The 25469-nt window shown below is 33.2% G+C and overlaps 1 protein-coding gene across 2 annotated transcripts in view; it reads left to right on the forward strand.

Moving 5' to 3' along the window:
- The window catches only part of Dachs (dachs), a 205211-nt gene that overhangs the window by 32361 nt on the left and 147381 nt on the right, over positions 1–25469 (forward strand). Inside the window, exons 1-2 of one of the 2 annotated variants that reach the window (XM_064069738.1) lie at positions 6023–6376; positions 12244–12592. In XM_064069738.1, the coding sequence (XP_063925808.1) occupies positions 12471–12592 (122 nt within the window). In that variant the 5' untranslated portion in view covers positions 6023–6376; positions 12244–12470. Of the gene's footprint in view, positions 1–6022; positions 6377–12243; positions 12593–25469 lie in introns of those variants that run through there. The other variant, XM_064069739.1, reaches the window with a different exon arrangement.

Below are 25469 nucleotides of genomic sequence, written 5' to 3' on the forward strand. Positions count from 1 at the left end.
TTCGGCGAAAAATTAACCGATTTTCCACGGTAACTTTTTAATTAATTTAATAGCCACCAGTAAAACGGTCGTTGCCTCAGCCACGCGTAGTTTTCCCAATTTTTGATAACTCGCCAACCCGAAGACGCGCACTAACTCGTTCCCAGATGAGATTAGATTGACAAAATGATATATGCGGCGACGTTTCGGACATGTTAGAATTTCCTCGGTGATGCACTAGTAGATACTGTCAACCAAATAATTTAAATCGGCGCGCTGGAATGTTACGTTGCTCGGATTACTCGATTACTCCAGCCTGCAACATCTTATTCTTTTATTAAGCAAATACTTCAACGACGTGCCTTCTCCAACGGCTTCTTTGTTGCGCCGTCCATTATTTCCCGAACATTACCGACTCGGCGATGGGAAAAATCGCCAACAAAGCGCTGGCTAAACGCTTTTTTCGCCTGTCAAGAGGAAGAGAGGAATTTCAATGGGAGTCAAAAATACAGGAGTGCATTAGATGATGGCGCGCTGACATGCAAGTGCTTCATCATCAAAGGTCGACGGATAATTGGCGCTGAATTCGAGAGGCTTTGTGGGTCGATCGTGAAAGTGCCGCTAGAAAAATCAAATATCGAATTGTGAGTACGTTGTGTAACGAATTGGCGAGATGTGTTCTCAGGCGCACGACGAAAATTCCGACTCCTACTGGAATTAACTAACAGAACATATTAGCAAACTGTAAAAACGAAAAAAAAAAACGTTTTAGGTTGTCTCTCCGTCGTTACGACCCATAATTGACAGCCAGCTCGTCCGAGCGTTGTTTATGCTGATGGACCGAAATTAGGATATTATGATTGAACGCGTTGAGAGATGGAAGTTGTGCACAAATTGGCTATTTAGATAAGATAAACCGACACCGCTCGAGCAGTTGTGCGTTTTATCGCGATATTTTCCCTCGCGGGTTATCGGGACGAGCTATCAATATGCAAATGAACGTTTCAGGAGAACGTCAAAATATAAAGAGATCGTAAAAGCATTATAGTTGGAGAAACTAACGTAATTGGTCGTTAAAATCAGAGTAACAGAATGAGATAAGAGATCGCTGGATTGAAGACATCACGGGGAATTCGTCAGAAGCAGAGTTCATATCCGGCAGCGTCATGAATGTGGACACCAACGGGTCTGCGACCGCTTTTGCCGAATGTTGTTGTGGCGTGATGCTTTCAAAGCTGAAGAACCACCGTGGTACAGAGGTTGGGAGTGCGCTTTGAAACGGCGTTACCGCACGAGGGGAAAAATTGGTCGAAAGTTTAGAAAATGTGACTTGCAAAATTTGTAAAGTACGGCGTTCAAAATATTCAAAATGCAGTAAGAACGTTTATAAACTTCGTACACATTGCTACACAAATTTTGCTCAACGATTTACAACCTATACGGTATTCCTAAAATACATATACAATTTGACAATCGGTCCAGTAGTTCTGAAGATATCTATCTAATAAGTATTGACACGGATGACAGACAGACGGAATCGGGAGACCCTTTTTTATGTTGTAGGGATCATGAAACGTCTAGAAAACATGAGAATGTGCAGTTCGCCGCACGAACCCTGTTATAGTACTTCTCCAGCTTAAGCCCGGGAAGTTTATTGAACTAAAAGTACAGAGTTCAGAATGTATAAAGACTTGGTCTGCTGTTAATATACAACTTAAAAAAATTTTGGGGTAAAAAATAAGGTCAAGTTCACAAAGCACGTGTTGAAACGTGCACAATTTTATGAAATTCAAATAAAATTTGCGCTGCAAGATTCCAGGGCGACGTCATCACATTGTGGGTAGGGGGGATTATAAGAATTTTAGTTAGCGTTTTACCATCTACACGGTATTACAATACATGTTAAATTTGGCAGCAATCGGTCCAGTAGTTTTGGAGATTATCTGTCTAATAGACACAGACGACAGTCAGAATAGTTAGTACTTGCTAAGATAAGACGGAACAATATTAAGAATTTAGTCACTAGAATGAAGACGGGGTGGGTGGGCGGGGCTACTGCTTTCTTATAGAAAACTGAAAAATAAAGTTAAACTTAGCCCCACCCACCCGTTCTCTCATTTTTTTTTTGTTCGGAAATAAGTAAATTTTATAGAAAATAGTATAAAAAAAAGTTACGATTGTCGCTTTTTTACTTTTTTACAGCCTGGTTCTATTATTTTCCACTATTAGTCTACAGAAAAAATTATAATTTATCCCGCCCACCCACCCTTCTCCCACTCTACAGAAAAATATGTAATTAACCCTGCTCACTCTCCCCACTTCCATCTTACTGATTAATTTTATCTACTCTGACAGGAAGATGGATCTTATACTGAACAGAAATAAAATTAGTCGTTAGAATACGAAGAGGGCGGGTGGGCGGGGTTAGTACTTGCTAAGATAAGACGGAACAATATTAGGAGTTTAGTCACTAGAATGAAGACGGGGCTACTGCTTGCTTACAGAAAACTCTTACAGCCGTTCTCTCATTTTTTTTGTTCTGAAACAAGTAAATTTTATAGCAAATAGTACAAAAAAAGTTAAATTGCTGCTTTTTACTTTTTTAACAGCCTGTTCCTATTAGTTCCCACCCTCAGTCTACAGAAAAATGTATAATTGACCCCGCCCACCCACCCTCCTGTTCTGATAGGAAGGTGCATTTTATACTGAACAGAAATAAAAGTAATAGGTGTAAAATAAAATACGTCAATTTTTTGAATTTCCAATATCCAACTTTACAGAAAGCTCTATTTTTAAATGAGCTTTTCCCGAACGCCTAAAAAATTACTAAAATATTTAGATGCTATTTTTCATTTCATCAAAATCGCCAAAATAAAACACAGTAATTTTTGGATTATTTAAAAATGCCAATTTCAAACCGAATATTTCAAAATTTTTTGTCCCAAACAATCAACACACTTACCAAAATCGGTCTTATTTTAGTAGGTACTAGCCCCGCCCACCAGCCCTCTCTTTTCTTAGAGGATATCTCATTTGCTAAAATCAGTCTTATTTTAACAGGTACTAGCCCCTCCCACCCGCCCTTTCTTTTCTTAGAGGGTATCTCATCTGACAAAATTACTCTTTTCTAGCAAGTACTAGCCCCGCCCACCCACTCTCTCTTTTCTTAGAAGGTATGTCATTTGCCAAAATCGGTCTTACCTTGGTAAGTACTAGCCCCACCCACCCTTCCTCTTTTTTCTTAACGAGTATGTCATTTGCCAAAATCGATCTTATTGTAGCAAAGCAACCCGTTCTCTATTTTCTTAGAGGAATCTCATTTACCAAGATCAGTCTTATCTTAATAAGTACTAGCCTCGCCCGCCCACGCTGTTTTTTTAGAGGGTATGTCATTGGCCAAAATCGGTTTTATTTTACCAGATAGTAAGCCGCTCTATATTTCCTTAGAGGAATTTCATTTGCCAAGATCAGTTTTATCTTAACAAGTACTAGCCCCGCCCACCCACCCTCTCGTTTCTTAGAGGGTATCTCATCTGACAAAATCACTCTTATCTTAGCAAGTACTAGCCCCGCCCACCCACTCTCTCTTTTCTTAAAAGGTATGTTATTTGCCAAAATCGGTCTTATTTTAGCAGGTATTAGCACCGCCTACCCGCCCTCTATTTTCTTAGCGATTATGTCATTTGTCAAAATCGATCGTATTTTAGCAGGTAGTAACTCACTCTCTATTTTCTCAGAGGAATCTCATTTGCCAAGATCAGTCTCATCTTAACAAGTACTAGCCCCGCCCACCCACCCTCTCTTTTCTTAGTGGGTATATCATTTGCGAAAACCAATCTTATTTTAGCAGGTACCCGCCTCGTCTACCCTCTTTTTTCTTAGAGGGTATGTGATTGGCCAAAATCAGTCTTATCATACCACGCACTAGCCCCGCCCACCCGCCCTCTTTTTTCTTAACGAGTGTCATCTGCCAAAATCGATCTTATTTTAGAAAGCAACCCGTCCTCTATTTTCTTAGCGGAATCTCATTTGCCAAGATCAGTCTCATCTTAACAAGTACTAGCCCCGCCCACCCACCCTGTTTTTTTAGAGGGTATGCCATTGACCGAAATCGGTTTTATTTTACCAGATAGTAACCCACTCTATATTTCCTTAGAGGAATTTCATTTGCCAAGATCAGTTTTATCTTAACAAGTACTAGCCCCGCCCACCCACCCTCTCTTTTCTTAGAGGGTATATCATTTGCCAAAACCAATCTTATTTTAGCAGGTACCCGCCTCGTCTACCCTCTCTTTTCTTAGAGGGTATGTGATTGGCCAAAATCAGTCTTATCATACCACGCACTAGCCCCGCCCACCCGCCCTCTTTTTTCTTAACGAGTATGTCATCTGCCAAAATCGATCTTATTTTAGAAAGCAACCCGTCCTCTATTTTCTTAGAGGAATCTCATTTGCCAAGATCAGTCTCATCTTAACAAGTACTAGCCCCGCCCACCCACCGTGTTTTTTTTTTTAGAGGGTATGTCATTTCTCAAAAACAGTCTTATCTCAGCAGCTACTAGCCCCGCCCACCCACCCACTCTTTTCTTAGAGGGTGTGTCATTTGCAAAATTTAACTAATTTGTATCCTCCTTTGAGGATTTTTTCTAATATTTTAGAATCATAGTAAAGTAATAATCAGTGTTACATTTTTCGTGTCACAGTTAACATATCTGCCCCAACCAAAATTTGTTTTAGTGATTATACAGGGTTAGTATAAAGTCCCGGAAAGATTGAATAATTTTGCTATTTGAAAAGCTTTTTTTCGAAATTTTGGTGGGTATATAGTTACACATAGCGACTTTATTACAATATTTTTTCCTTTTTTTTATTGCTTTCGGTTTGACACTATATTTGGTGTTTTTTGTGAGTTTTTTTCTATTTTTTTGTATCAGCAGAAACAAACATATTGATAATTTCTGAAAGTAGTTTTTATTCTGCTTCAGAAAATGTGAAAAAAATCTGGGTGTTCCATTAAAAAAAAGTAGGCAGCCCTGTCTGTCAAACCGAGAGCAATAAAAAAAGGAAAAATGTAATCAAGTCAGGATGTTTTACTATATATCCACCGCAAATTTCAGAAGAAAAACTTGTCAAATAACAAAGTTATTCGACTGTTTCGGGACTTAATACTAACCCTGTATAGTGGGGCTCCTAGCTCAGTTTGATCTCATTTGACCTGAGCTAGGAGCCCACTACTTTTTATCGAAGGTGCTCGGTCGACCTGACCCCGGGGGAAGACTCGAGTTCTATCCCGACTATCTCCTCATATAGTCTAGTAGGGAAGTACAGATTGATAATTAAGTGTAGTCAGATTGGCCGAGCGCTCTAAGATTAGATCTAAGCTCTGATTCTGGAAAGGGAGCGTGGGTTCGAATCCCACACCTGACAGTTTTTTGCGTTTAAATAAAACATATTTTAATGTTATGTTATTTATCGAGGATATATAGAATACAGCCAATTGTAAATACTTTTAGCATTATTTAAGGAACAGAAACATTTTTTATTATTTGATATATTATATTATCATAACCTGGGATTTCTTTGGTCAATTTCACACAGTCTTCTATGGCTTAGATTCACAATTTTGGGTCAGTCTTTTCCTAGCGTTTCCATGAGATATTTTTCTTTATTTCTTCCTTTCACGTATATGAGGTCGTATTGATAATAACGTTGTAGATATTCAGCTTGTTTTTTGGTGCTTTCGTCCAATTCTTTTAATTGTTTTGTGGGTTTGAATCGAAATAAGCAATTTTTCCCGTCCGAGGCAAATTAAAAATATTTTTAATTACCGTTACGCGGTCCGCGATTAAAATCCAATCAAGGCCGCACTCGATCGCCGCCACCGCAGCCCGCAATTTAATTATGCGCTAATTAGCTAAGTACACTTGTAAAGCCAAACCTCGTGCTCGCTCCCGCAACGCGCATGCGCGCGTCTCCACGCTGTTTTGATTCTTGCATGAATCTCCAGCACACGTTGATTGTCAGCGACATATATAAGACGTATTGTTTATCAATCAAAACGACGTGTTGCCGGCTTAATTAAACGTCGACGATCGACGAAACATTAAAAACAACGGTTTTAATCGCCGCGACCTGAGTGCGCTGAATGGGCTACCGAGAAACCCAACTCCTGAGAAATTCACTAAGCCTACTTAAGCCTTTTGGTATTCTCCAGCGTGGAGGTGGTGCGTTTAAGTGTGTGGATTCATCGAACAAGTGTTTATTGTTGTGCTCGAATCAGCGTGATCTGTGTGTGCTCTTCAGTGGATTAGTTTGTGGAGATTTCGACGCGAGCAAAGCGACGAACCCACGGCATGGCGGGCTAGGTCGGGCAAGCTGGGATACGACACTGAAAAAATGTAAGTCAGGTGAAAATTTGAGGTGAAACAGCCTGTATATACCGTGAGGGTTGAAATAGCTTAGTTTTCGCTCGATTTTTTCTCGGCTTGTCCATCGCGTCTGTTGTACGTAGCAATTAACGAAAATAAATAAACGTGGGAACGATAATTCATCGCGGGTCCTTGCTGGATTATAGTAATTAAGCGGGTACACGACTGGGTGCTAACATTATTTAATTACACCTACGCCGGTCCGGGTCCATTTGAATATTTTTGAGTGGTTTATTGGAGGCGAGGTCGGAGAGATGTGCGCTTATGGGCTTTATCCACGTGTTCATTAATTTTATAATGGTGATTTAGTGCGAGTTTCTGAATTCGAGAGCCAAATTATAGATCATTATAGCGTTCTCGGCGGTTATTTATGAAATAATTAGTGATTCTAGCTGGATATGCAAGAAAATTCGTGAATCGACTGTCGCTTTCGAAATCATTTCTACTGTGGCTAATGCTGATTTATGGGATCGATTAGCGGTGTCACTGGACTGGATTGTGCTTGTTAATAATAATAATGTTTGTTTATGAGTTGGTTTGCGCGGTAATAGACGTACTTGGACCGAAGATAAAAATCATACAAAGCGATATAAATTATAACAATTTTTATTTAAAACTAAATCTGTGTATCTCGCGGGTTCATTTAGTGTTTTATTAATATTTAATGACTTTCAGATTCAAATTACTGTCTACATAAAGTCCGAAAGATATCTAATTCCTACGTATTTTTACATTTTTGGGAAAATGGTGACTGGGAGTAGAGCTATAATATTTTATTTAAATTGCCGAAATTTATGTTTAACGTTACTTTTACAGAAAGGTACTTTATAGAATGACTACATTATCAAAGGCGGATTTTTCAAGTTTTCGTAAAATTAGCCGATTTGAGAAAAAAAATTATGTCCATTAGCAACTACTTTAAAAACTTTTCAAAATTAGAATTTGCGATTAAGTTAGTTAAAATTTGATGTTAAGGTACTTTTTAAACTTTAAATACGTGCTTCTGAGCTGACGAGTCAAATGAGATTCACAGCAGACGAACGCCTAAAGCAGTGTCCAGTTACCAAGCGCTCTTGGCAACAAATTCGCTAAATTGATCACACACAGATTCCCTAGTTTTTAGAACAGAACAGTGGCACTGAAAATAAGCGCAAATTTCAAGACGCTAATTGTACAAGATTAATTTTCTAGGATAAAAATATTAATTTTTTTATATGTAGTACTTTTGAAACGGGAGTTTATAGAATATTCCTACTCAATTTGCTTCTAAATTAAATTATTCTAATGTCCTAGAGGAGAGAAATTAATTTGTAACAGAATATTCTGTCGTCAATCGTCAAATTATTTCTTCTTTTCTTCTTCAAAATAGAATAGTGTAGAGTCTTTTCAGATTCACAGTGTAACTGAGATATTTTTGGATCTTCTCATCTCTAACTAGAATTCTTCTAGAATTATATAGTTCGAATGACTGAAGATTCCAAAAATCACGAAGGTAACGTTGCCTCTCGAAATTTTGTCACTTATTTTCTTCTAACTTAAATTATATGATGTAGATGAAAGTTTCACAATTGTTTTCGGTTCAGAAATAGAATTCTTAGATTTTATTAGAATGCCCGTCTACAAACATTCACATATCTGCTAAATTCTTCTCCTTTCTGCTAATGAAATCGAATTTTCTCTTTTTCTTCTTTTTCAAAATAAAACTCTTCTATAATATTCTCATACTCAAGTATAACTGAATCCAACATCGTTAGATCTTCCTTTCTCTAACTAGAATTTTTCTAGAATTATATTATGAATGACTGAAGATTACAGAAATCACGAAGGTAACGTTGCCTCTCGAAATTTTATCACTTATTTTCTCTTAACTTACGTTACATGATGGAGATGAAAGTTTTACAACTGTTTTCGGTTCAGAAATAGAATACTTAGAACTTATTAGAATTCACGTTTACAAACTTTTACATGTCTGCTAAATTCTTCTACGGAACCTTCGATCTCCTAATGAAATCGAATTCTCTCCCTTTCTTCTTTTTCAAAATAGAACCTTCTAGAATATTCTCAAGTATAACTAAATCCAGATTCGTTAGATCTTCCCTTCTCTAACTAGAATTCATCTAGAATTATATTTCGAATGACTGAAGATTGTAGAGATCATGAAAGTTTTATGTTTTTTTTAAGTTCAGAAATAGAATTATTTTAAAATTCACGTCTGCCAACTTGGATTAATGAAGGCAAGGTTCTTTTTTGATAGAATATTCTAGAATATTCACGAAATTTTGAGAGTTATCTTTCTTTAGACACTCCAGTGTGACACTACAGAGGTAGAAATTTTTCTGTCTGTCCTCGTTCTAAAATAAAACTTTTCTAGAATATCAACTCTAACTCAATCCAGATGTTTCAGATTTTCTCTTCTATAGTTCTTCTAGAATTATACTTTGAATGGCTGTAGATTCCAAAAGTCCCGACGGTAACATTGCTTCTGGAAATTGTGTCACTTATTGTTTCTTACATTAAGTTCTATACTGAAGATTACAATTTTAGGGCCTTATTTAGTTTCATAAATAGATTTTTTTAGCACTTTTTAGGACTTCTGTAGATTCATTAACAACATCTAGGATTCTGTAGGTGACGTTATTTAACTTTCTTCTTCAACTCTACTCCCATTGTTAAATCGAAGATCTTATATATCTCTTTTACTAATGGAATTCTTCTAGAATCTAATTTCAACTTTCTGAATATTGTAGAACCAAAAATGCAGAGTTCGTTTTTACCAAAATATTCTAGAATATTCACGAACTTTTTAACAGTTATCTTTCTTTAGACACCCCAGTGTAGCGTGACACTACGGAGACAGAAATTTTTCTGTCTGTCCTCGTTCTAAAATAAAACTTCTCTAGAATATCAACTCTAACTCAATCCAGATGTTTCAGATTTTCTCTTCTATAGTTCTTCTAGAATTATACTTTGAATGGCTGTAGATTCCAAAAGTCCCGACGGTAACATTGCTTCTGGAAATTGTGTCACTTATTGTTTCTTACATTAAGTTCTATACTGAAGATTACAATTTTAGGGCCTTTTTTAGTTTCAGAAATAGATTTTTTTAGAACTTTTTAGGACTTCTTTAGATTCATTAACAACATCTAGGATTCTGTAGGTGACGTTATTTAACTTCCTTCTTTAACTCTATTCCCAATGTGTTAAATCGAAGTTCTTATATATCTCTTTTACTAATGGAATTCTTCTAGAATCTAATTTCAACTTTCTGAATATTGTAGAACCAAAAAGGCAGAGTTCGTTTTTACCAAAATATTCTAGAATATTCAAGAATGTATGATAGTTATTTTTATTTCGACACTTCATTGTTATACTGTGGAGTTAGAAATTTTTTTGTTTGCCTTCGTTTTAAAATAAAACTTTTCTGAACTTTCAAATACTCCCTAAATTCTTTCTCCTTACCTTGGATCAGCTAATGTAATCTCAAGCTAATTCTGTCTCTCTTCTTTTGCAAAAGAGAACTCTCCTAGAATATTCTCAAACTCAAGTCTAACTGAATCCAGATACTTTAGATCTTCTTTTCTATGACTAGAATTCTTCTAGAATTATACATACTTTGATTGATTGAAGAGTCCAGAGAAATGTCACTTATATTGTCTTTTAACATTAAGTTTCATAGTTTATGACTCTTTTCGTCTCAGAAATAGAATTCTTTTAGAACTTGGTAGAATTAATTTCTACAAACTTCCTTAGATTCATTAACAACATCTAGAAATCTGTAGGTGACATTATTTAACTTCAAATTCTTCGTTTTTACCTTCGATCCGCTAATGTAATCGAATTCTCTGTCTTCCTTTTTGTTCAAAAGAGAATTCTTCTAGAATATTCTTAGATCTTTAGATCTTTTGTTCTGTAACTAGAATTGTTCTAGAACTATATATATAAATTCTGTGAGTTATCTTCATTTTAGCACTTCAGTTTTACACTGCGGAATGAAATGTCTGTATTCGTTTTAAAATAAAACTTTTGAAGTTTCACACATGGTTAACTTCTTTTTTCTTACCTTCCATACAATCCATTAATAAAGTTGAATTTTTTGCGTCTTCTTGCTCGACCAAGAATTCTTCTAGAATCTTCTCGGATTCAAGTCATTTAACTGCTCTCTTTACTTTAGTCTTATAGCTGAATCGAAAATCTTGAGATCTTCTTTTCATTAGATGATTGAAGATTCGAGAATTCACAAGTGTAGCGTTGCTTCTCACTAGAATATTGTAGAATCTTGTCGAAGTTTTGTCACTTGATGTTTCTTGAAATTAAGCTTTATATTGAAATTCTTCTGGCTCTTCTCGTTATAGAAGTAGAATTCCTCTAGAATTCACGTCTACAAACTCCCTTCGATCCGTTAACAAAGTCCAGGATATTGTTTTTTCTTCAATTCTGTCTTCAGTTGAATTTAAAGTTTCTTAGTTCTAAGAGTTCTTCTAGAATGGAACTTTGGATTCTCAAATATTTTTGAATTCGTCAGAGTAAATTTGCTTCCCAAAATAATGTTTTCAAATCTTAATTCCTTGTCTATACCTTTCAGAAGTAGAGTTCTTCTAGAATTTTCTCGAATTCACATCTACATTTTTTTTTTATTTCAAAAGAGGATCCTTCTGAGATTTGCTCGCCAAATTATGCAACTTAATTCTTCAATTCTAGTTCTGTAGCGAAGTCTAAATTTTTCTACATCTATGTATTTCTTATATGGAATTGTTACAACGAGCAACATAAAAAAACTCGGCTGACGCCTCGACAACTATGTTAACACCCCTGCATACATTTATTTTCATTTTCAATAGTTTCCCACTTTTTTGTAAAGCACTGTTCGAAGTCAGCCGACCCTAAACGTATAATCACCACCGCTCGATTCAGGTTTCTAATGCGTGCGATTTTTTATTGTTCGGCAAATTGCTCGTTGCCCGATTCCACCGAACCTTCCTACTTTTAGTACTTTTTTCGTCGTTATTACCTACTTTCAAGATCCCACGCTCGTGCATCCTTCATGTGCGTTGCTGCGGATCTCTGCTACGTAATTATCTACTTACCTATTAAGTCCTTTCCGTATTATCTTAATACTAGTTTTTTTAATCACAGTGTTTCTGGTTTTTTGCCTCGCTAGATTTGAATACCGTTCCATGGCAAGTAATCTCGTACCATCATAACAGTAAACGTGCATGAATTCCACAAATTTCGGCTATTTTTGTTCTTTCTATTACGGGTTATTATCGAGGATAATAACGATTAAGTAAGCTGACGTTTTTATGGATTGTGGAGTTCCAGGAAAGGACGACGAAAACGAAACGGCCCGCTCTGTGTAAATAAAAACTATGTCTTTGACATTAAGGAGAAATTAACAGCTCCTGAAACTGTCATAATTAAAATTAATTAGGAATCATTTCTTAATTTAAATTTAAATATTCCGCTTAACTGCTGTTTAACGGTGATGTTATCTGCTTTGGGTTGTTTAATTTTATAAATAATTTCGGCGAGGCGGTGGGTGGCGAGAGCTACTTTTCCACACAACTTGTCAAAATTAGTATGCGTTTTAAAATTACGGTGTGTTTAAATATTTAATTACAAGCATGGTAAGTCGTGTATTGTTTCACCGTAACGATATAAAATTTATTATATGAGGCTTTATTTAGTATGTGTGAATTTTCATAATTGCAATTTGGTTTATTACGTTAATTCCACTTCCTGTTGTACTGTTGAACACAATTAAAATCTTTTTTTAATCCAATATAGCATATAAGTGCAAAATCCGGCAAAACCCCATAACGCATCCGACTTACTTTCAGGTTCCATCGGCAAGGAAAATAGAAAGTGCAACAAGTGAAGAGGCATCCGGCGGATCAATGACGTCTAGAACACGATAACTTAATAAGAACAGGCATGAGGATAATTGTAACGGGCAGTGTTGTTGTGCTTGTGGTGTGAGGTCGCGAGTAACTTACTGGAGAGTGGCGAGTTTGAGTGTTCGAGTTCGGGTGCGCGAGGGCGACGCGACGAAGACGATGCCTCCAGCATGTTGTTGCCGGACGAGACGTACGAGCAGGGCGCCGTGGTCGCGGGACACCTGCTGGCCATGCTCAGGGTCTACGACGACTTCTTGGCCCGGTATCGGATCCGCCCGGAGTTTTTCTGCAGGTGAGAAAACCGGGCGTTGTGCTAAAAATATTGTGCCTGTGACTTCGTCAAGTGTGCACTTTTTTTAAATAAAATATATAAAGGTTGGAGGGTAGAGTAAAGACGTAGAATAAATTATAATTTTGTGTTGGCAATACTGAATTGTTGGCATGCAAAGATGTCAATTCACAGCTGTCAATTTTGACATGTGCAACAAACGTGTTGGTTGGTTGAGACGATGGCAAAAGTTATTTTGACAATTGGGTAATTTTAAATAGGTCGCCAACCTGACAAAAAAAAATCACAAACATTAATAGTCACTCGGTGTAAGGATTAAAAAAAATATGAGCAATGTTACTATACTGTTTGATTTTTTAAATTTTACTTTAGTTGGCCATGATGCTTACATTAGGTCACATCAGGTCAGGTTATTGCAAATGAAACGGCTGACGTAAGTGTCATTGCCAACTAGAGCAGAAATTTAGAAAATCGCTATATAGAATATTAAAAAAAAGAATCTACCATTTTTAGTAATGTTAATGGTGACATAAATATTACTGTTTTCCAGATTGGCCGAAATGAAAAATGACCATTTCTGAGGGTTTTTTAAATTAATAATTACTATTAGGTGGCCACTCTAAGGATATTTTAAAAATTTGATTTTGCAACGAAATATTTCGAAAATGTTGGTCTAGGACCATAAAATCTTGGTCGGGGATAATCAATCAATAGCTTAATATGCCGAAAGCTCAATTTTTAGATACCCCCCTTTATGAAATTTTTGACTTATTTTCGAAGAATTTTGAAAATTAACTAAAGGAATACGGGGATTTGTAAAAATGTGATTTTTAAATCAAATATTAGTAAATTGGTCTGAGACCACCAATAGGCTATATTTTTCGAATCAGTTGGTCGATATTGATAGCCTAGAATTTTTTGAAGATTTTTAGACATCTTTTCTGAAACCACCTCAATATTTCGATACTCCCCTTTATACATTTTTCGGCTTTTTTCGAGGAGTTTTGAGAATTAACTGAAGAAATATCTAGGTTGAAATCGATTTAAGGAAGTTAGTTTCGGTTTCATTTCTTCGAAAATTATAAATATTTTTCAGAATCGATAAAATGAAATATGACCATTTTTGATTTTTTTTTAAATGTGATTTTGAAACGAATATTTAGAAAATCTTGTTCTGGGACCATCAATAAGCTATGTTTTCAGTACTTTTTAGAATTAGCTTCTCAATATCGATATCCCAGAATTTTTTGTAGTTTTTAGAAAATTTTCCTGACAGCTCAGTTTTTCAATATGAAACAATTTTTAAAATTAACTAAAAATAAATGTAGGCTGATCTCTATTTGTAGAAATTATTTTCGCCTTCATTCCTTCAAAAATTCCAGAATCGTCAAAATGAAATATGACCATTTTTAGGAATTTGTAAATAATGATTTTGATAGCGAATACTTTGAAAATCTTGATCTAGGACGATGAATAGACTATGTTTTTCGAACGAATTCGTCGATATCAATATCCCAAAATTTTTTACACATTTTTGGGCAACTTTGCTGGAAACTCAATTTGTCGATACTCTCTGTTTATGAAATTTTTGACCTTTTACCGAACAGTTTTGAAAGCAATATTCGGGTTAAATTCGATGTGTAGAAGTTATTTTGGGTTCTTTTTTTTCCATAATGTCAAACATTTTTCAAAATCGCCAAAATGAAATATGACCATTTTTGTGAATTTTTAGAAATGTTATTTAGAAACTAAATATTTCTAAAATTTGAGCCCGGAACTATGTTTTTCTTATTAACTCCTCGATATCTATATCCCAGAATTTTTCGAAAATTTCAAACATTTTTCAGATTCGCCAAAATGGAACATTACCATTTTTGTTTTTTTTTAATGTGATTTTGAAACCGAATATTTAGAAAGTTTTGATATGGGATTATCAGCAGACTATGCTTTTCACATCAGCTCGTCAATATCAATGTCCCAAAATTTTTTGTAGAATTTTAGGCTACTTTGCTGAAAACTCAATTTTGCGATACTTCCTTTTATGAAATTTTGGGCCTTTTTCTGAATAGTTTCAAAACTCACTAAAGTAATATTTGGGTGAAATTCCATGTGTAGAAGTTATTTTGGGTTCTATTTTTTCTATAATTTTAAACATTTTTCAGAATCACCAAAATGATATATGGCCATTTTTGGAAATTGTCAAAAATGTTAATTAGAAATAGAATATATTTCGAAAATCTGGGCTTGGAACCATTAATAGACTGTGTTTTTCGAATTAGCTCATGGATATCGATAATCCAAAATTTTTTGTAAATTTTTAGGTAACTGCTGAAAGCCCAGTTTTTCGATAGATTTTTATAAAATTTTTTGCTTTTTTTCCGAATGGTTTTAAAAATGAACGCAAGAGATATTTGAGTTGATTCAGGTTCGTAGAAACTATTTGCGGCCAATTGGAACACCATCATTTTTGGGGATTTGCAAAATTTTGATTTTGAAACCGAATATTTAGAAAATGTTGTTCTGAGACCATCAATAGGCTCTGTTTTTAGAATAATTTCGTCGTTATCGATATCCCAGAATTTTTTGATGATTTTTAGCCATTTTTCCAAAAAGCTCAATTTTTCGATACCCCCTTTCATGAAATTTTCGGCTTTTTTTTTCGAGGAATTTTGAAAATTATCTAAAGAAATTTCTGGATTGAATTTGACATATAGAAGTTATTTTCGGTTTCATTTCTTGGAAAATTACAAACATTTTTCAGATTCGATAAAATGAAATATGACCATTTTTGAATTTTTGATTATTTTTTTAAATGTGATTTTGAAACAAATATTTCGAAAATTTTGTTCTGGGACCATCAATAAGCTATATTTTTAGAATCAGCTCGTCAATATCAATATTTCAGATTTTTTTGTAGCTTTTAGAAAATTTTCTTGAAAGCTCACTTTTTCAATATGAAACTTTTGGCCTTTTTCCGACCGGTTTTGAAAATGATCTAAAAAGATATTTGAGTTGATTTCGATTTCTAGAAGTTATTTTCGGTTTCATTTCTGCGAAAATTCCAACATTTTTGACTATTTTTGAGAGTTTTTTAAAATTCGAATTTGACACCGAATGTTTCGAAAATCTTGGTCTGGGGTTCTCAAAACGCTATATTTTTCGAATCGCATAGTCAGAATTCTTAGTACATTTTTAGGCAACTTTGCTGAAAATTCGATTTTTCGTTTTATGAAATTTTGGCTTTATTCCAAACAGTTTTGAAAATTAACTAAAAATAAATTTGGATTGACCTCTATTTGTAGAAGTTATTTTCGGTTTCATCCTTTCGAAAATTCCAGAATCGCCAAAATGAAATATGGCCGTTTTTGGGAATTTAAAAAAATCTTATTTAGAAATTGAATATTTCGAAAATTTGGGCCTGGAACTATGTTTTTCGAAGCAACTCGTCGATATCTATTTACATCCCAGAATTTTTTGTAAATTTTTGGTAACTTTGCTAAAAGCTCAGTTTTTCGATTCTCTCCGTTTATGAAATTTTTGTGTTTTTTCAAGACGGTTTTGAAAATTAACTAAATAGATATAAGATTTCGATTTGTAGAAGTTATTTTCGGCTTTATTTTTTTCGAAAATTGCAAACATTTTTCAGATTCGTCAAAATGGAACATTACCATTTTTATTATTATTATTTTTTAAAGTGATTTTGAAACCGAATACATATTTCGAAAATCTTGATCTGGGGCTATCAGCAGACTATGTTTTTCACATCAGCTGGTCAATATTAATGTCCCAAAATTTTTTGCAGATTTTTCGGCAACTTTGTTGAAAGCTCAATTTTTTGATATCCCTCTTTATGAAATTTTGAGAATTTTTCCGAATAGTTTGAAAACTTACTAAAGTAATATTTGGATAAAATTCGATGTGTAGAAGTTATTTTGGGTTCCACTTTTTTTGCCATAATTTGAAACATTTTTCAGAATCACCAAAATAATATATGGCCATTTTTGAGAATTGTCAAAAATGTTAATTAGAAACTGAATATTTCGAAAAACTGGGCTTGGGACCATTAATAGACTATGTTTTTCGAATTAGCTCATCGATATCGATAATCCAAAATTTTTCGTAAATTTTTAGGCAACTTTGCTGAAAGCTCAGTTTTTCGATAGATTTTTTTGAAATTTTTGGCCTTTTTCCGAACGGTTTTAAAAATGAACTCAAGAGATATTTGAGTTGATTTCGATTCCTAGAAACTATTTTCGGCTTTATTTTTTTGGAAAATTACAAACATTTATCAGAGTCGCCAAAATGGAACATCACCACTTTTGAATTTGAAACCGAATATTTAGAAAATGTTGCTTTGAGACCATCAGTAGGCTATGTTTTTGGAATCATTTCGTCGTTATCGATATCCCAGAAGTGATTGAAGATTTTTAGGCATCTTTCCTGAAAGCACAATTTCTTTGATGAAATTTTCGACACTTTTTCTAGGAGTTTTGAAAATTTACTAAAGAAATATCTGGGTTGAATTCGATTTATAGAAGTTATTTTCGGTTTCATTTCTTCGAAAACTAAAAACATTTTTCAGAATCGATAAAATGAAATATGGCCATTTTTGATTTTTTTTAAATGTGATTTTGAAACGAATATTTTGAAAATCTTTGTCTGGAACCATCAATAGGCTCTAGTTTTCGAATCACATCGTCAATATCGATATCTCAGAGTTTTTTGTACATTTTTAGAGAACTTTTGATGAAAATTCAATTTTTTGATATCCCCCCCTTTATGAAATTTTTGGCCTTCTTTCGAACAGTTTTGAAAACTCACTAAAGTAATATTTGGGTTCAATTCGATGTGTAGAAGTTAGTTTGGGTTTTTTTTTACATAATTTCAAACATTTTTCAGAATCGCCAAAATAAAATCTGGCCATTCTTGGGAATTTTAAAAAAATTTATTTAGAAACTGAATATTTCGAAAATCTTGGCTTGGAACCGTTAGTAGACTATGTTTTTCGAATTAGCTCATCGATAATCCAAAATTTTTTGTAAATTTTTAGGCAACTTTTCTGAAAGCTCAGTTTTTCGATAGATTTTTATGAAATTTTTGGGCATTTTCCGTTTTTTTTTTTAAATGAACGCAAGAAATGTTTGAGTTGATTTAGATTCGTAGAAACTATTTTCGGCTTAATTTTTTTGGAAAATTACAAACATTTTTCAGAATCGCCAAACTGGAACATCACCATTTTTGGGGATTTGCAAAATTGTAATTTTGAAACTGAATATTTAGAAAATGTTGTTCTGAGACCATCAATAGGCTTTGTTTTTGGAATCATTTCGTCGTTATCGATATCCCAGAATTTTTTGAAGATTTTTAGGCATCTTTCCTTAAAGATCAATTTTTCGATTTCTTTTATGAAATTTTCGACTTTTTTTCGAGGAGTTTTGAAAATTTACTAAAGACATATCTGGGTTGAATTCGATTTATAGAAGTTATGTTCGGTTTCATTTCCTTGAAAATTAGAAACATTTTTCAGAATCCATAAAATGAAATATGACCATTTTTGATTTTTTTAAATTTGTTTTTGAAATGAATATTTCGAAAATTTTGGTCTGTGATCATCCATAGGCTATAGTTTTTGAATCACATCGTCAATATCGATATTTCAGAATTTTTTGTACATTTTTAGAGAACTTTTGATGAAAATTCAGTTTTTTGATTTATGAAATTTTTGGCTATTTTCCGAACAGTTTTGAAAATGAACTAAAAATAAATTCGGCTTGATCTCGATTTGAAGAAGTTATTTTTGTCTTCACTCCTTCGAAAATTTCAAACATTTTTCAGAATGGTCAAAATGAAATACATATGACCATTTTTAGGCATGACAGGTCAATTTTTCGATACCTCCCTTTTAAAATTTTTTGACATTTTCTGAAGAGGTTTAAAAATTAACTAAAGAGATATTTGAGTTAACTGCGATTTATTTTAGGCCTTATTTTTTTCGAAAATTCCAAACATTTTTCAGTTTTGCCAAAATGTAACTGGACCATTTTTGTGATTTTTTAAAAATATGATTTTGAAACTGAACATTTCGAAAAGCTTGGTCTGGGACCATCAGCAAGCTATGTTTGTCCCATCAGCTCGTCGATATCGATATCTCAAAATTTTTTCTAGATCTTTACGGAACTTGGCTGAAAGCTCAATTTTTTTTAGAAATTTTTGACCTTTTTCCGAACAGTTTTAAAAACTCACTAAAGTAATATTTGAGTTAAATTCAATGTGTAAAAATTATTTTGGGTTCCATTTTTTTCTTTATTTCAAACATTTCTCAGAATCGCCAAAATGAAATATTTCCATTTTTGGGAATTTTTAAAAATTTCACTTAGAAGCTGAATATTTCGAAAATCGGGGCGTGAAACTATTAATGGACTATGTTTTTCGAATTAACTCGTCGATATCGATATCCCAGAATTTTTGTATATTTTTAGGCAACTTTGCTGAAAGCTCATTTTTTCGATAGTCTTTCTTTATGAAATTTTTGATCTTTTTCCAAACGATTTTGAAAATGAACTAAAGAGATATAAGACTTCGATTTGTAGAAGTTATTATTATTTATTTTTTTCGAAAACTTCAAACATTTTTCAGATTCGCCATAATGGAACATTATCAATTTTGGGGATTTTTTAAAAATGTGGTTTTGAAACCGAATATTTCGAAAATCTTGATCTGGGACCATCATCTTTTTACATCAGCTCGTCAATATCAATTTCCTATTTTTTTTTGTAGACTTTTATGCAACTTTGCTGAAAGCTCAAGTTTTCCATATCCCCCCCCCCTTAAGAAAATGTTGGCCTTCCTGGGAATACTTTGAAAACTCACTGTAGTAGTATTTAGGTTAAATTCGATGTGTATAAGTTATTTTGGGTTACATTTTTTCCATAATTTCAAACATTTTTCAGAATCGCCAAAATAACGTTTTGGGAAATTTTTAAAAATGTTAATTTTGAAACTGAATTTTTCGAAAATCTGAATCTGGAACCATTGATAGCCTATGTTTTTCGAATTAGCTTATCGATATCGATAATCCAGAATTTTTTGTAAATTTTTAGGCAACTTTGCTGGAAGCTCAATTTTTTGATAGATTTTTATGAAATTTTTGGCCTTTTCCGAATGGTTTTAAAAGTGAACGCAAGAGATGCTTGAGCTGACTTCGATTCGTAGAAAGTATTTTCGGCTTTATTTTTTTGGAAAATTACAAACATTTATCGGAGTCGCCAAAATGGAACATCACCATTTTTGATTATTAAACCGAATGTTTAGAAAACGTTGTTCTGAGACCACTAATAGGCTATATTTTTCGAATCATTTGGTCGTTATCGATATTCCAGAATTTTTTAAAGATTTTTAGGCATCTTTCCTGATTTTTCGATTTCTTTTATGAAATTTTCGACTTTTTTCGAGGAGTTTTGAAAATTTACTAAAGAAATATCTGGGTTGAATTGGATTTATAGAAGTTATTTTCGGTTTCATTTCTTCGAAAATTACAAACATCATTTTTCAGAATCGATAAAATGAAATATGACCATTTTTGATTTTTTTTTTAAATGTGATTTTGAAACGAATATTTCGAAAGTCTTGGTCTGGGACCATCAATAGGCTATAGTTTTTGAATCACATCATCAATATCAATATCTCAGAATTTTTTGTACATTTTTAGACAACTTTGTTGAACATTCAATTTTTTGATATCTCCTCCTTTATGAAATTTTTGTTTTTTTTCCGAATAGTTTTGAAAATCAACTAAAAATGAATTTGGATTGATCCCGATGTAAAGAATGATCAAAATAAAATATGACTATTTTTGGGTAACTTTGCTGAAAGGTCAATTTTTCGATACCTTCTTTTATAATTTTTTTTACATTTTTTGAAGAGTTTTAAAAATTAACTAAAGAGATATTTGAGTTGATTTCGATTTGTAGAAGTTATTTTCGGCCTTATCTTTTTGGAAAAGTACAAACATTTATCAGAGTCGCCAAAATGGAACATCATCATTTTTGGAGATTTGCAAAATTTTGATTTTGAAACCGAATATTTAGAAAATGTTGTTCTGAGACCATCAATAGGCTATATTTTTAGAATCATTTCGTTGTTATCGATATCTCAGAATTTTTTGAAGATTTTTATGCATCTTTCCTGATTTTTCGATTTCTTTTATGAAATTTTCGACTTTTTTCGAGGAGTTTTCAAAATTTACTAAAGAAATATCTGGGGTGAATTCGATTTATAAAAGTTAATTTCGGTTTCATTTCTTCGAAAATTACAAACATTTTTCAGAATCAATAAAATGAAATATGACCATTTTTAATTTTTTTTTAAATGTGATTTTGAAAGGAATATTTTGAAAATCTTGGTCTGCAACCATCAATAAACTATAGTTTTCGAATCACATGGTCAATATCGACATCTCAGAATTTTTTGTACATTTTTAGACAACTTTGTTGAAGATTTAATTTGTCGATATCCCCTCCTTTATGAAATTTTTGCCTTTTTCCGAACAGTTTTGAAAACCAACTAAAAATAAATTCGGGTTGATCTCGATCTGAAGAATGGTCAAAATGAAATATGACAATTTTTAGGCAACTTTGCTAAAGCTCAGTTTTTCGATACCTTCCCTTTATGAAATTTTTTATCTTTTTCCGAAAGGTTTTGAAAATTAACTAAAGAGATTTGTAGAAGCCATTTTCGACTTCATTTTTTAGAAAATTCCAAACATTTTTCAGGATCGTCAAAATGAAATATGACCATTTTTAGGAATTTGTGAAATTGTGATTTTGGAAGTGAATATTTTGAAAATCTTGATCTGAAACCATTAATAGACAAAGCTTAATTTTTTCGATTTCTCCTTTGTGAAATTTTTGGCCATTTTTCGAACAGTTTTGAAAATTAACTAAAGAGATATTTGAGTTGATTTCGATTTCTAGAAGTTATTTTAGGCCTTATTTTTTTTCGAAAATTCCAAAACTGTTTTTCAGATTCGCCAAAGGGGAACATGACTTTTTTTGAGTATTTTTTAAAAATATGATTTTGAAATTGCGAATTTATCGCAATAATCATATTTTTAAGAACAAAGTGAATTACGTGATAAATTCACTAACAAACTAAAATTCATTAGGGTTAAGGATAATTTATTTCCACATTCAAGTCAACACAATATCGGACGTGAATACCTCACCGTCCCACAATCCTGAAACTCCTTTCACGGTTTCAATTTTCATTGATATTTCGAACCCAGCCGAGCCATAATCAGCAACGTAATCTCTACCTAATCGAACTCACTTTTCACGACCGATTCCATTCAGGAGGAAATGAAAAGGCCATTCAAATTCAAACGCTAAAGTGAACAAGTGATTTTCAAGTTAATTTAATTCTCTCTCGGATGATTAATTTTTCACTTGCATGCTGAAGCTTTAATTGGATCATTGTATGTAATTTCACAGTAACGCTTCAATCCTGAATAAATTTGGGAGGGTCGCACTCATCCTGTTAGCCACAGCAATTAATCTCCCAGATTGATTTAATTTCATTAAAAAATCCACAAAGGCGATGGTTATCTCGGTAGCGAGGTCTGAAACCCGAGTCGCCCGACACGAAAAGCTTCCAATAAAATTAAATTACCATTAGAAACTAATTTTTCAGGCAGCTGAAGACTGATTAGAGCAATGTTGTAAGCAATTTTTTCAGGTATTTCAGATTTTTCAGGGTTTAGTATCGGTTTGGTAACCAGCCGCGTCCGCTGTGGAAGTTTATGGCACATTTTGCTTCAATAATCGGAATTTATTTCGTGCCGTCCATAAATCAAGGCTCGATTTTACAGTTAACGATGTGGTAAATTGTGTCAGCATTTCAGTGCTTGATTAGTGTCTTTGTTTAAATTGCACTTTCTCGGTACCGAGATATTTTAACGAACATAAACTGTGACACTCCACATAACTTTTCTTTTGTCACTTTTGTCACGGTTACCTTGCGTCCGAAGCGGAAGCCGCAAGTATGCTAATTCCCGTGTTCCGATCGGCAATTATTGAGACGTAGGTTAATTGGCGTCGTTTTTGACACGAATCTAGAGTTTCTAACAAACACTCACATTAATCATCGCGCTCGCTCCTTTGAAGAAATTCTAAGTTCGTTTAACTTTAATTATACTCATCCGAACGAAATTTAATTACGCGCGGTAATGATTTATAGAAAAAACTGTAATAACTGTATACGTGCGGATTGTTTGCTAATTAATAAAAAAATAAATTATCAGCGGACAATGATGATTATCGAGGCTGCAGCGGCTAGAAATATTGAATCAGGAAACTTCGCATTTCCGGCACTAATATTAAACCATCTATCAAAATTAGATATCCTAATTATGTGTCTATCATCCTAACTTTATCAATTAATTTTTTATCGGGAACACCTCGGCGAGACGGACATTATAATTAGATGGGCATTAGCTGTAATAATATTTGAGTTCAATTTGAAAACTTCAATTAACGTGATTTATTACGGCCGCAACAGGACTTTGGAAACACAATCCTTCCTGTAAATTCGGGCGAAACTTTTCCAAGTTTTGATGGCCGCATCAATATCGCGTCATAATTTGACAGTAAAATATATTTTTTCCTGGTTTTCAGAGATTTATTATTTGTACAGTTTTTTATCGAGTATTTGTAGGAAGACCCTTGTTGTCTATAGATCGGCTATTGATTATTATAATTAAAGTTTACCGTTTTTTAGTCCTCTAATTCCTATCTTCCTATCTGGAGAAAAAAACGAGCAATTTCAAGCGTATCTGTGATTTCGGTTTTAATTTCCTTTTCCGTGTGTGTAATTTTATCGAAAATTCGATGTGAAAATTATTATTCCCACACCAGTGAGGATTTAAATTGAACACATAATGAATAGTTGCGTCGCTGTGGGTTGCTCATTCTTAAATCACATTTGCCCAACAGCGAGAAGTAAGAGTCTTACAAGCAGGTTTGAGTACCTGTTGCCTACAAATAGCGAGGAAGTGTGTAGATAATTCTATTAATTTTATTAAAAGAAGAAAAATAACGTACAAAAATGTTACAAATTTTTTTAATCGAAATGGTGTTACTTTTTTTATGATTTTTAATACAACAACCAACCGAGTAGCTCAAAATTTTAATTGTAATCAAAATTTGTTTACTCATCTTCTTCACAAAATAGATGGCATCGTATTGTCAAATAAATTTTGCTTAAAATCCTTGTTTTTTTTATCCTCGCCTATTTTTGTTCCCAGAAATTATTGAATAGGGGAAAAATGACTGATTTAACATTCATAACTTAGGAATGTCATTTCAAAAAAAGTTTGCCGAAACGGCTTATTTTTTTTAATGTAAGTTGACAGACTATTTTATCTTTTGATTTTAAAACTTTTTTATATGACTTCTTTCAGTTAAGAGCAAATAAAATTAGCTTTTACAGGAGACGGGGTGGGAGGGTGGGGCTAACTATAACTGCTTATGGCGGTTTTAAAAAAAATTGAAACAATTTTGGAACCCCTAGTGTCTTTTTCGCATATTTTCGATTACTTTTGAAAATCACTTAAAAAAATTTTTTTGGAAATTTTGACTGTCAGAAATTAATTTTGACTCCATTTTTCGAAAATTGCTACCAACTTTTCAAAATCTTCAGGACGATTATGTGACCATTTTTAGGATTTTTAATAATTTTATGTTTCAGTCCAAATATGTACAAAGTCGTGATCGAAATATCTTTGGAATTTTTTTGGATTTTTAGACAATTTTCCAAAATCCCAATTTTTTACTCCCTACTATAAACTTTTGAATCTCTTTTCAACTAGTTTCGAAAATTGCTTGAAAAGATTTTTTTGTATATTTCGATGTCCAGAAAATCGTTTTGGGTTCACTTCTTCGAAAATTCCTACCATCTCTCCAAAATCTTCGTATTAAATAGGGCAGTTTATGGATTCTCAAAATTTTGTTTTTCAAACCGAGTATTTCTAAAATTTTGCTCCGGAACCATAAATACGCTATATTTTTAGAACCAACAAAAAGCGAGCTATACCTACATCCTAGAATTTTTTTGTGGATTTTTTGACAACTTTTCCGAAACCTAAATTTTTTAATCCTCTAAAGTTATAAAATTTTCGACCTTTTTTCGAGTAGTTTCGAAAATTACTTGGGAAGACTTTTTTTGCATATTTCGACCTTTCGAATTTATTTTGGCGTAATTTTTTTCAAAAATTCGTACTCATAAAGTCTTCGATCTTTTTTCGAGTAAGAATTTTTTTATAGATTTCCACACCCAGAAGTTTTTTTGTCTTGATTTTTTCGGAAATTCGTATCATTTTTCCAAAATCTTCATAATAAATATGATAATTTATGGATATTTCAACTTTTGCCTTCCAAATCGAATATTTCCAAAATTTTGCTCGGAAGCTATATTTTTGGAATCAACAAAAGCGAGATCTATACGCTGGAATTTGTTGTGGACTTTTCCGAAAGTTTAATTTTTTAATACTCTAAAATAAAATTTTCGACCTTTTTTCGAGTAGTTTTGAAAATTTCTTCAATATATTTTTTGTGCATATTTCGACCTTTAGATTTTATTTTAACATCATTTTTTATAAAATTCTTACTCATAAAAATTTTTGTGGATTTTTGGACAACTTTTCCAAAGCGCCATTTTTTTTAAATCCTATAGTTTTCAATCTTCTTTCGAGTAGTTTCGAAAATTAGCTGAAGATTTTTTTTTTTAAATTTCCACATCCGGGAGTTTTTTTGACCTGATTTTTTTGAAAAGTCGCTCCATTTTTCAAGAATCTTCATAAGAAATATGACAATTTATGAATTTTTCA

This window comes from Zophobas morio, unplaced genomic scaffold (genome assembly GCF_036711695.1).
Source record: "Zophobas morio isolate AGI-343-1 ecotype UQ-CSIRO unplaced genomic scaffold, CSIRO_AGI_Zmor_V1 ptg000031l, whole genome shotgun sequence".
Classification (NCBI taxonomy): Eukaryota; Metazoa; Arthropoda; class Insecta; order Coleoptera; family Tenebrionidae; genus Zophobas; species Zophobas morio.